This window comes from Syngnathoides biaculeatus, chromosome 5, assembly GCF_019802595.1.
Source record: "Syngnathoides biaculeatus isolate LvHL_M chromosome 5, ASM1980259v1, whole genome shotgun sequence".
Classification (NCBI taxonomy): Eukaryota; Metazoa; Chordata; class Actinopteri; order Syngnathiformes; family Syngnathidae; genus Syngnathoides; species Syngnathoides biaculeatus.
In genome coordinates this window covers 29,937,455-29,950,746 of record NC_084644.1, presented here as the reverse complement: position 1 = coordinate 29,950,746, position 13,292 = coordinate 29,937,455, and the positions used below count along the sequence as shown (strand labels likewise).

Sequence of the window (13,292 nt, the reverse complement as noted above, 5' to 3'; positions counted from 1 at the left end):
ATTTAGTCTTCAATTAACCTAGCATGCATGTTTTTGGGATGCAGGAAGAAACCGGAGTACACGGAGAAAACTCACACCGGCACGGGGACAAAATGCAAACTCCATACACGTGAGGCTGGATTTGAACCCAGGGTCGTCAGAACGCCATATCCACCATCCCACCCTTGTCCATAATGTCAGAAAAACAGTTTTGATCTTTTTCTTTTTCCAAAGTAAAAGCTGATGTTTGCAAATATCTTCTTTCGATTGATGAAACAGATCAAAAGTCTGTTTCCATAGCAGACTACACAAATAAGAGAATGTTTATTCTTCACTCTTATTTGGACAATTTCACATGAACGACCGATTGTCAGAAAATGGTGTTGATTTATTTGAAAATCAGACACTTGTTGATGAATAGAGTTTATGGTCCTCTAACAACGCTGACACACGATATGACAAGCAACACTGAGGTCTACTGGAAGAGATACGTTGTAAACAGCAAAAGAGAAGAGGCAGAAAAAGTCCCCGACTAACTCCGAAACAATGCAAAGAGAATTTATGCCCATGAGTAAGGTGATAGGTCAAGTTTATAAGTGAAAATTAACCATATGAAGCAAGTACGCTTTGCTCTCATTAGGAAAACCACGCGATTGAGAGCAAGCAAGAAGGAATACTTGTTTTTTATTTTTAACAAGTTTTAAATCAATTAAAATGTGTGGAGGAGACTTTTTTTTTTTAATGATCTCTATATCGGTTGTTTTAAAATGTATCTCCTGTGATAAACCAAGGTTAGTATCCAGGCCACATTCAGAAACTCAGTGAAAGAGATTAACATGTGACGCCCCCCCCCCCTCCTTCGTTTTGAATAAAAACAGAAAACGGATGTGTTGTTTTTTCCATTATCAATTCTAAACAGCTGTAACAAAATACATAAAAAGATACATCAACACCCCACAAGAGCATACCACAAAATATACAGTTTACAGAATAGAGAAGTAAAGCCTGCATAATTTCATCCAAATAATAATCCTTGAAGAGGAAAAAAAAGACAACTCAGTAGTCCCAAATTTCACGAATAAAAAAAAGCAACAAGCACATCATTTTATATAAAACAGTGACAAAAACAAAACAACAGGTGCTCCAAGTTTAAGCCTGCGGTGACAGGTTTGCTAACAGTCAAGATCAGTAGAGACACATTGAAATACAAAGATAGTGGTTTGAGGTGACCCTTTACATTTTTTTACGGTAATTCAAGGCCATTAGTTCCAGTGTACAACAAAAGTCAAAGGCCATGTCAAGCTGCTATAGGCGAGCACACTAGAATCATCCGCCCCCCCCTCCCCCCTGAAAAAATCTCCACCTCCCTGACTTTCTGCTGTGACATAACCAAATGATTAAAACATAACAAATCCGGCAAGAAAGTCCCAGACAAAAACACAATTCACGTCTTTCCCTTCATCTAATTGCTGTAAAAAGGGACGTACCAAAATTATACAGTATATCTATAAATGTGTATCCTGGAAATGGCTTGACTGGCCCTAAAAAATAAAAAATCTAAACAAGCGCCATATTTGGCCAAATCATTTTGAAGTCTTATAATACGTATACCAGACAGAACACGCACTAAAAATGCCAAAATAGTTTTTCTGTCCTAGTTTGGGGTAAACCAAGGCAGCAAAGTTTGGTCACCAACATCTAGTTAGATTTTAGAATTTCATGGGGGCCAGATCAAATGTGTCTGTTGTGTCAGCACACGGGGCCGAGGTTCTCCAACCCAGAAAGCCTGACTAGAAAGACAAAAATTTCTTCGACTTGTCACTTCCTTGTAGGCTGGACTTACACTGAACAGTTCAAGTGACAGAATTTCATGAAGAATTTTTTAAGTGGCGGACTTGGGATTTGGCAGCGTTAATATATATATATATATAAAGCAATAGAATCAGATATCTTCAATTTGGAACCAAATATCAGTACGTATTAATATCTCCCTGTGTGTGTGTAGATGGATACTACGTCAATACGAGCTTGACATCAAAATAAACATTGTTGATGTGCAGTAGTGTTCAAAATAATAGTAGTCCAATGTGACTAACCACATTGATCCTTGTTGTCTTGTTGCCCTACAAGCCGGTACTTTTTTCACACGCTTTCAACCCTGCGGTTTGTGCGGTGATGCGGGTAATTTGTGCATTTTTTTCTAACGGCAGTAAGGGGGCACTCGAGCGGAAAAGGTAAGAATGAGACCGGTGGAATATATGTGCCAAGAAAGTGACTTCTACCGGCCCTGTTAGTGCTGCGCTAGCATTAGCACTGTGCTAGCGTTAGCACTGTGCTAGCGTTATACTGCTGCGTTACTGGCGTGTCTCAGTGATATTTACCGGTAAGTTTTATTTTAACTGGCTCTGTTAGCGTTAGCGTGGTGCTACTGCTAGCACCTTGCTAGCGTTAAACTCTGTGTACCGTCTTTGTAAATATCTCATGTTTCAATGTGGGCCCTTGCGGCTTTTACACAGCTCTATGTATGTATGTACCAAATGGTACTTCCTTTACAAATGTACTTGGTGAGCCTTGTAACCAGGTGCGCTCTGTAGGCCTAGTATATTTTTTATTGCTACATGTCAAACAAGTTACCAGTAGGTGCAGTAGATTCTCAGAAAAGCAACAAAACTGTCTGTCGCCCCTGGACCGAAAAAGAACCATTTTATATTCATCAGTCCCCAAAATGTTCCTCCATTTCTCTTTTGGCCAGTTGCCTTTTTTCTTTTTCTTTTTTAAACAGAAGGACTTTGCAGGAGATTCTTGTAAATTGATTAGTTTCACACAGATGTCTTCTCACTGTCACAATACTTACATGTAACTCCAGACTGTCTTTGATCATCCTGGAGCTGATCATTGGCTGAGCCTTTGCCATTCTGGTTATTCTGTGATCCGTTTTGATGGTTGACTTCCATTTTCTGCCACGTCTCTGTTTTTTCTCTCCATTTTAAGGAATAAGAAATCATTTTAGCTGAACTACTGATGGTTTTTTTTCCACCTCTTTACAAAGTTTCCCCTCTCCAATCAAACTTTAATCAAAGTACGCTGTTCTTCTGAACAATGTGTTGAACAACCCATTTTCCTCAGGCTTTCAAAGAGAAATGCATGTTTAACAGGTGCTGGCTTCATCCTTCAGACAGGGCCCACTTAATTCACACCTTTTTTGCGAAATTTATCTCACTGATTGAATTCAGCACTGCCATTTTTTTAACACACCCTTTTCAAGCAATTGCACAACCTTGTTTATCACGAATGCTGGGTCTTGTTGGTTTTCTGAGAATCTAGTGCACCTACTAGTAATGTGTTTGACATGTAGCAATAAAAACTATCCTGAAAACATTGATTAATCTGGTAAATCCCATTGGACCGCTATTATTTTAAAACTACACTGTATACACACTCGCGTCTGCCCAAACGACAGAAAAAAAAAAACCAGAAACTCGAAACTACTGGAAAATCCAAGACAACAAAACATGGTCCAAATATGCGACATTAGAAATGCGTTCATCATTAAATTAGGAAGATTAGAGATGATGGCGAGTGGGTTTAAGGTTAGCTTCATTTTCAGTAAATCAATGGTGAGAACGTTAGCAACTAAATACTGACTGATATTTGTATATTTTATATTTTATTCTTCCATGTCATTTGTAGGGTTATTTCCATGAAATGGGGTCACCTGTTTGAAATGAACATGGAAATAAACAGGAAAAACAGTGAATATATACATTAAATCAAAACTGCATACTTGGACGTGTAGTGTGAATCCAGCCTTAGTAGGGTGTCCCAATACTTTTGAACAAGTGTGTACTTACATGTATGATGCTGTCAAACAATGCTAAAGCACATCAGATATTTAACATGGTGTGCTTGATTTAGAAGCAGACAGAACGTCGCCAAATTTCACAAACAAGCGCTACAATGATTCAAGTGCAGAACCCAAGGCAGAGTAGTCGGAGTGTGAAACATTACAAATGCACAGGGGCATTGTGGCACGATAACAGTTTTGTCATGAGGTTTTGGTTTTCTTCTTTTTGGCGATTTCAAATATTTCTGAAAGTACACTCTAGTACTACTCTGCCAGGGAGCACACAAAAGCTGTGATTGATTCAATAAAGCGTCATTCAGTGATGCCATAGCTTAGCATTTTTTGGAGGGAGGGAGGGTCAAAGGAGACCTTATCACCCCCTCAAAAAAAAAAAAAAAAAGTGTAGCGAATACAAATCGGTCCAGTTCTTTCTTCATAACCGTCGAGCTTCTTCCCTTGGTCCCTCTGTCGGTCCACATTCATCACTGTAGGAGAACACAGAAGAAAGAGAGCGCCTGGCATCAATGTCAAAAAGCAACACAAATGTCTCCAAGCTGACAGCATGACAGTATCGATGTGGACGTGGTAAAGCCATATTATTTTTATTTTATCTTGAAAAACACTAGCTGCTTCAAGACAAGATCACTGATGGGAGCACGACAGTTGGCTGCCAATCACAAAAGACCAGCTAGCAAGGGTTTGACAAGACTTCTTACGCGGGCGATGGCATTTCGGGTGCGAGTTGTCGCAACCGCTAAACTGTGGGGACGACGTTCTCAATCTGTCTCAGTGACTTAACTGACAAAAGCAAAGCAGATTTGTTTGTGTAGCGCATTTGATACAAGGTAACTTTACATGATTAAAAGCATTAGAATACAAAAAGCAAACATTTAAAATGGGGGAAAAAAAGACAAAATTAAAACAAAAGTACAACTAAAACAGCCTACAGTGGAAGAAACATTAAAAAGTGGAAATACTCTAAACTGCCCGAGAAAAAACAAAAAAGTTTTCAACCATTCCCACTTGGGGTGACGTCACCTCTGTTGGCAACTTACAGTATTCCATTTGTGTGCAGCATAATTGCAAAATGTGCTTCACCTTGTCTGCTATGGGCTCTGCGCTCCATTATTTGACCTGAGTCTGTCGATCTCAGAGCCGTACTGGGTTTGTATCCCGTAAGCATTTCTTTCATGTATATAGACTAATCCAGAACTTTAAAATCTATTCTATAGATGACTGGAAGGCAGTGTTAAGACTTTAGAATTGGAGCCAACTTGCAAGATTGACATGATATTGGTGAATGTTTCTGCCCTGACCACAAATCATTTGTGTTCCTGTTCTATTGGCGAGTAATTGACACACCTATGTTTTTTCCCCGATTACACAAGGTAATGGCTTGACTAAATGAAGCTTCAATAAAGGTCCTTGCCAGCAAGAAGTCAAAAAATGTCACTAAAGCAAAATTTTGAAAGTAGACATGGCTTTGTGTTAAGCACAGAAACAGCAAACAGGGGAGCTTTCGTCAAATATTGAGGAATACCCCCCCCAAAAAAAAAAAAAAAAAAAAAAAATCTAGGAATAGGCATACATTCATACACTAATATGGGGGTTGGCCCACTGGCAACAAATTAGAGTTCAGTATCCTGCCCAAGGACATTTCAACGTGTGGACAGTCTTGGGTCACTGAACAATCCGCACTACCAACTGAGCCACAGCCACCGGTTAAATCAACAACACCAACAGAAATGTCAGTTGGTTGATTAAAACAAAATCAGATATGCAGATTGGCCAAAACTATGGACTTAATCATAGAAGACATCGGCAACAAATTTTTATGGAGGCGGGCAACGTTGGATAAGAGGAAGAGGAGGATCGAATGCAAAATGTCATGGCTTTATAATTTATAATAATTATTATTTATTTATAATTTATAATTCATTTTATGGTTAGGAATTCTTTTTGTCATTGTTGATTTTGTTTTAATAGAAACGGCCCTTGCATGACAGTTAAGAATGTTAAAGTGACAGCTTGACACCAGAAATGGAAAAAAAAATGCAAACTCCCCCCAAATTTGCCAGATGGTTTCACCTGATATCAACAATGACTTAAACCTAGGCTACCAATTTAGGGAGCTTCTTAGCATTTTAGCCCGTGTCTGTTAGCCTACCTGTTCTGCCGGCGGTCTCTTGTTTAGGAGACCGGCTTGTTCGTTGGCCTTGTCTGTCTTCATCTCCACGACGATGTCATTGTTCACTTCTGTGTTTGCCCTGTAGGGGGGAGCAGAAGAGAAAACACATGAAAAGACGAGACATTAACAAAACCAAATTATACAGAAAGCATCCTCAAAACAACAATCCTCAAATGTGAAGACAAAATCAATCCAATCATAAAAAAATTCTTTACTACAGTTGAGGAGTGATATTTACGCCTATGTTACTGTCGTAACTATGAGCAGTGGTGAAAAAAACATTTTTTTCGGGATGAAGACTCGTCAGAAGCTAATGACTATAGCACTCGTGCTCACAAAACAAGAGGAACTGTAATTTGAGCAGAAAATAAGTTGTGTACATTGTGGAGCGACCGCATTTTAGGATACACTGGAACGCGATTTGCTGTTATGTCTGTTGAGATCACTTACGTCGATACGTCATACTCATACTTCAATTTATGGGAGACTATTTACCTCCCGGACAAACCGATGGGCCATCACATCTGCCTTACACTTCTGAAGACCGGGGATTCAAACCCCAGCCCCACCTGTGTGGAGTTTACATGTTGGGTTTTCTCCAGGTACTCCGGTTTCCTCCCAAAAACATTCATGGTAGGCTGATTGAAAACTCTAAATTGTCTGTAGATGTGAATGTGAGTGCGAAAGATGTTTTATTTATATGAGCTCTGCGATTGGATGCCGACCAGTTCAGGGTATAACCGCCTTTCGCCCGAAGTTAGTGGGGTTAGGCTTCAGCACGCCTGCGATCCTCGTGAGGAGAAGTGGTTGAAAAAATAGATGGATGTTTTATGTGCCTCTGTTTGGTCTTTGTTTAGCGGCATATTTCAAAAAGAGGCAGACCCCCAAGGTATCACGTGTGAGTTTTAGAAGCAATCTTCCGGATACTCACACTTCCTTCTTGTCCTTCTTGCCACAGGGCAGCTTGCTCTTCTTGTTCAGGCAGTAGATGAGGGCCACAAGCAGCAGGAGCAGCAGCACGCACACCACGACGGCTATCACCACCCCGCTGGAACCTCCCTGCTGCTGGTCAGCTACAGCGCCGCAATGACGGGGTGGGTGAGGATGGGGATGGAAGAGGTGGAGGTTCAGGAAGAGGTTGTGGGGACGGATGGAGGTGGAAATTGGTCATAGTGGAGGAAGAATTTGGAAGGGATGGGAGCGTTTTATTGATTTTTGGAAGGTGGGGGAATCGTTAGGTGTTACAGTCACATGAGGAGCGGGGGAGGATGATGATTTTGTTTTCCAGTTAGCAGGGTATGGTAGATGAGAATGAGGATGGGAAGAGGGAAGGGATGGAGGACAGATGGGGATCCAAATACGGGCAGGTGGGAGAGTTGGAGAGGGAGTCGGGGTAAAGGGGGAGTGGGATGTGGAGTTAGTTTTTAAATGCAAGAGACTGAAATGTGATGGGACCCAAATAAGAGGGACCGGCATATTCACAACAATGAAGCAGCTGCTGACCAGCCACGACACAATGAAGACATCACCGACCCCGACCCCACCCATGCTTTTACGACTGGGCTTGTGGAGACATGATGTTATAATATTGTTACAGTTACAACGTGTTATATTTGGAGGAAGTTACCAACCACATCACAAAATTTTGTCATAAAGGATTTTATTTGCAGATAGAGAATAATTCTGGAGAAGTCTGCTTTACAACAGTGTTCTGTTCCTACGGTGGTGATGTAACCTGAACTTGTTCTTGAGTCAGAATGTGCCACTGCCAATCACTCACCTACACTAACGCAGTAGTAAAGTCATAATTATTGAAAATATTTGTATGATAAATACTTTTTGGCCATAAATATATATATATTGAGGTATTCTTACACTGTTGTCACCCATTTTGACTAGGTTGGTGTTGTCTAAACGTAGATACCTTTTGAGGTTGTACCAGAGTAATTAAACTGTGAAATATAAGCAGAATACAAATATGTAAATACTGATATGATGATTCTGAAAGTTTAAAATCATATTGTTATTTTCCACTGAAACATATGTCTCAAATACTGTATGGGTTTCGTTTAGTTTAGTTTTGTAGGATGGGGTTCTGTTTGTAAAACAAAACTTGTACAGAAGTCAGAACGTGGGGCAGGCAATCCCTAACTCAAGCTAACAGCAGTAGTTGAGTCATAATTACAGTAAGTATGGGGGTATTTTTTTGTGCTTGTGACTGCGTCTTCTTGCTCACCGTTTGCAACCACAAAAAGTCATACAGTATGTCAGGTTGTTGTAAACTGAGGATGCTGTTTATCCATTTTGTTTTAGTTTGTGCTCCAGTTTTTTTTCCAACTGAAAAATAACATTGGCAAAAAAATAAAATTGGGGCTACAGTGCATATTTGTGGTTTACGATACAAAAATTCACCAATATGTGATTTTTTTTGGTCCTCTTTCCACAAGATTGTGGCAAAACCCTGGCTGACATGAAAATGGTAATTGGTTTTAAAGATGTATGTTGAAGTGATATGTCTTGACTAAGAGAAGAACATCCTTGAATGTAAAGGAGGAGGTAAGTTTAGCCTGATTTGTTAGTGGGAGTTACGGAGAGTCTACATCGCATGCACATGGATTTCCAGTGCATTTTTTTTTTTTTTTGCCAAAAACCCAATCATCTTTAAGGCATTATTTTTTAAGGGTAACGTTCTGAGACAAGTTTAAAATGATATTGTATTGTGATCATATTTTTTGCTATATTAATGGTTATTATTTAATATTTGTATAGGAAATGTAGTAGGACAATTTCTCCTGACAGGTCTCGGACCATATCCGCTTTGTACGGCAATGATTTTTGATTGCACACTGACTTTATGGTCCTTTTCAGGAAGTAACATCACAAAAAAAATAAATAAATGATGTGATAGTCCAGGGATGTTATGGATCTCTACGCAAGGCGTTTGTCTCCACAGCTCCAGTAATAAAAGCATGCGTACACAAACAGCTTTTGTCAAAACACATCTACACTAAATCGTATGCGCACAGAGACACGTTCAAAACACACACACACACACACACATGAGGACAAACAGCCCATGAGAGAAGTTAGCGGTTACAGACCTGACTTAAGCACAGGGTTTCCAGAGAGCAGCACTTTGAGAGAAAGAAAGTTGCTCAGTCCAGTCGCTTAGCAAAGCAAGCACCGCAACGCGCACACAAATGACGAGGAAAAGAGACCGAGCGGGCAATTGCAGGCCGAAAGGAGACACACAGAGTGGAAAGGAAAGGATAGAATAGAATAGAATCCTTTATTGTCCCATGAGGGCCACAAAAAACGCGCAGTATCCACAAAATAGCCGACAGACATTACAAAGGTGACAAGAAAAGAAGAACAACAATGTACAATATACACAGATTTGGTAGCAAGTGGGCTAATGTACAAGATTGCATTGCAGCGGTATCTGTGCATGTGTGAATGTGTGTGCGTATCTGATGAAGGGAAGGGGGAAGGTGGGTGAAGGAGGAAGGAGTTTGGAGGGGGGGACTAAAACGACAGGGTCTGTACAACAAAGAGTCCTGAGAGCAGGAGGGACAAGAGGAGGAGGAGGAGGGAGAAGGCTCTACCTCTGTTGGCGGAGTTGTCAATAGCTGCAAAAGCGGGAAAAAGAAGAAGAGACTAGTAAAAAAAATATATATAGGAAAAAAGCATCAGGATTGTGTGACTCCATTAGGATGTAGGTTATTTTTACCCACAAAAGTAATGCGCTGAAATTAGTAGGTGTGCATTTATCTTCTGATTCAAATTTCTGACAATGAAAAACTACATGATCTGGTTTAAAAAAAAAAGGTGCATTTTGCATGAAATTAGATTGTTAACTAATTCTTGCTTTTGGATATTTTTTAATGGATAAATGCAAAAAAGGAGGAAAAAAAGAAGGATTGTGGTAAAGAAAAAAGGTAAAAACAAAAGCAGGAACGAAACGGGAAATAAGTTTATGCCGGACCATCATACTTTTGTGTTGATTTAATAAAACGCAATGGTGTGAAACGAGTCCAGATTGGAAAAAGAAAAAAAGAAAAAAAAAACTCAATGTTGCAATCTTTGAGTGTGATGAAGACATTCCTTCTGCAAGACAGAAAGTGTGGTCACTTTTGCTATAGAATTTTTTAAAAATGGTGACCGACCTCTTTTGAGAGATACAGCGAAGGTCTTGCTGTCAGTGCCGTGCTCGTTTGCCACCTCGCAGGTCACGCCGTCCTTCATGACAGCGGCGGTGGCCAGCAGGGAGACAGTGCTCACCACCTTGTTGCCCTCCACCATCACAGACTGAGGCAAGGACACACACCACAGTGTCACATACTGTACAGGCAAACGTCGCCTCCAAATGGCAAACATTTTGACACACTGTTGTTGCACTAGTGTCATGAAAAGTACTTTCATTTCTTTCTAAATGAAATACTCTAATCCAAAGACTCTTTTCATGTTTTAAGAGTGCAGCCATCAGCATTTGCAGATGAAACAGTGCAGCTTAAAGGAGGATTCATAATCGTTTTATCCTTTTTTATTATTTCACTTGATGTCACGCCATGCTGCCTCCTGCCTATGGGGGCTTTTGTTTTTAACTGCAGTGCATTAATAGCCATATAATGCAAGTAAAACAACTTTCTTTCCCTGTGAGAGCACATCCCACATTTATATGTTCTGTGGATCTGTTTTAATAGGTTTACTTCTGCAATGGCTTGTAATAATTTTGTTTATTATTCGCAAAATTTGACAGTGCTAGCTTGAAATTCAAACCTTGCACAGTTTTTTGTCCTACCAATACAAAGGTGTCTGAACATTTTGGTTTTGTTAATTTCCTGACAGGCAGAGCAACTGGTTGGAGCATCTGCCTCACAGTTCTGAGGAGCGGGGTTCAAATCTCAGCCCCGCCTGTGTGGAGTTTGCATGTTCTCCCCGAGCACGCCGGTTTCCTCTCACATCTTAAATACATGTATTAACTGGAGACTCTCAATTGCCGTTTGGCGAGACTGGGTGTTTGTCTTTAGGTGCCCTGCAATTGTCTGGCAACCAGTTCAGAGTGTACCCTTCCTCCTGTCTTCGAAGACAGCTGAGATCGACTCCAGCACTCCTGCGACCTTTGTGAGGATAACCGGCTCAGATAACTTATCGATGGATAGTTGTCTGACCAAGTTCTTAATTTAACCAAATCCATTTTCCCCATTAAAATGAACTGATGTGCTATTCATCAGTTCCAAATTTTAAACCTTTTATCAACAAATCCCCTACCCACTGTGTATTTTTCCCCAAAATATATTTTTGAGAAGAAAATATGCAATCTTAAGAGGGTAACATCCATCCATTTTCTTTAGCACTTGTCATCATTAATCACTGCCGCAGAGAGCTTTAGAAGTCAAATATCCATGTTAACCGGGAAGTCCAGCGCAAATGACACCATGGATGAGCTTGAGCCAATCCCAACTGACTTTGAGCAAGGGGTGAGTTACACTCTGAATTGCTCAGCAGACAATCTTAGGGGAGAAAAATGTCTTTTTCAACCCATGTTTTCCAGAAACAAACTGTGGTTTGAGAATGAAGTCAGAAGTGTATACAGTATGTGGAAAAGAAGAGCGCGATCAAAGGAGCAGTGTTGCTCTCATGAGCCATTGACCACCTTTGTGTGAACAAATTATTTCAATTGGAAGCTTCAGTGACTGCTGTCATGAATTTGGTTCCATCAGTTTATCCGATTTGACTTGAAGGAACAATGAATGAAGATGTAAACTGCTCCATTATCATTCACCATTCAGGTGAGGTCAGCCCCAAGAGTAAATTTTTTTAAATTCAGGTTGAAAACACTTCTTTTCTCTCATGCTTTTTAGAATACATCCACTTTTTGATCATATTACTTGCACTGTATGCAGTTTTAATTGTCTTTTTTCTTTATTTTTCAAATGCCTTTAATCATGTAAAGCACATTGAGTTACCTTGTGTATACAATGCGCTTTACAAACAAATTTGCTTTGCTTTGCTTCACGAGCTGGCTGGGTACCAATTTCTTAGTTTTACCTCTTTTCCTGAGGGCTTCCATGTGAACTGAGGGGCAGGCGAGCCATAGGCGGAGCACCTCAGGGATACCACATCTCCTTCTTTGGACACCTCCCCACCGACTGGCGTCTCGATCATCGGCTTTCCTGTGGAGGGAGGATGCGGGCGTAAACAAAATGATTCCATCCCGCGTTGGGCGTTAACCAACAAGGTGGAAAGCTTTGCCGCTTCCTCCAACTGTGCTGTGTCCTTCCTGAACAACTTCAGAACCAGTTAACCTACATTGTTAGCATCCTGTTGCCGTGCAGAAGGCAGCTACTGGGAAAAATAGCCTTTGATGCTTTTTAGATAGAGCTGACTGTCAGGGAGAGGCAGGCAATCGTAGGCCACGTGGACTGGCAACCACATGCACATGCACACATGCACACGTGCACTACAATTTCAATTAACCTAACCTGGATGAGTATACACTACTTCCAATAGTTTTTTTTTTGTATTCATCTTTTTGTTTTGATGTCATGCCAGTGTCAGTGTAATGGTGCACCTTTAATGGTTAGGGCTGTGCTCGCCTGCTCCACCAGTCCCGGCACTGATGGCACGGCTCCGACACAGACGTACTCTCCGTCTTTCTCGTAGGAGTCGGCATTTATTGAGAGCGTCCCGTCTTGAGAGAGGACCTCAGAACCCTGGAGGAATGAAAACACAGATAATGTAAGCTCTAGATTGGATTCAGGAGGACACTTCATAAAGTACATCCACTTTCAATGGCATTTGTCCTGAGTACAGGGACAGCTGAATAAAATTATATTTTCCTCAAGAAAACAAATCATATTTAAAAAAATAATAATTGAAGGGGGAAAAAACATCTTTTGTTTTCTGAAGAGCTTTAGGGCATGGGTGTGCTGGATTCTATGCCAGCTACTAGGTTACAAAGTTACAAAGTAAAATAAAAGTGTGATTGGGATATTAGCCATATGTTTATCATTGTGGTTTGCACTGCATCATATTAGGTTCTTTGTAATATTTTGGTTAGTCATCACACAGCACCTACTGTACATTGACTCTTAGTCGACTGCGCATGAATACCTAATGTTGTGGGTCGTGAGTATCTGGGAAAGCAAAAGTGCAGCTTTCAGACACACAAACAGTGATAACAAATGAGACTAGGCTGATGCAAACAGTTTTCTCATGGAAATTCCGCCGTGTAAGAAACAACAATGGAAGAGTTTTCTTCCTAGAAAGCAGTCACGC

The 13,292-nt window shown here is 40.5% G+C and overlaps 1 protein-coding gene across 3 annotated transcripts in view; it reads right to left on the bottom strand.

Annotated features, from left to right (window-relative positions):
* Window positions 1-869: 869 nt before the first annotated feature.
* The window catches only part of bcam (basal cell adhesion molecule (Lutheran blood group)), a 94,210-nt gene continuing 81,787 nt past the window's right edge, over window positions 870-13,292 (bottom strand). For 2 of the 3 annotated variants that reach the window (XM_061819532.1, XM_061819530.1), the window contains exons 10-16: window positions 12,586-12,727; window positions 12,063-12,187; window positions 10,178-10,319; window positions 9,617-9,640; window positions 6,943-7,084; window positions 5,991-6,090; window positions 870-4,308 (exon numbers count right to left, since the gene is read on the bottom strand). In XM_061819532.1, the coding sequence (XP_061675516.1) occupies window positions 4,306-4,308; window positions 5,991-6,090; window positions 6,943-7,084; window positions 9,617-9,640; window positions 10,178-10,319; window positions 12,063-12,187; window positions 12,586-12,727 (678 nt within the window). In that variant the 3' untranslated portion in view covers window positions 870-4,305. The remainder of the gene's footprint in view (window positions 4,309-5,990; window positions 6,091-6,942; window positions 7,085-9,616; window positions 9,641-10,177; window positions 10,320-12,062; window positions 12,188-12,585; window positions 12,728-13,292) is intronic. The other variant, XM_061819531.1, reaches the window with a different exon arrangement.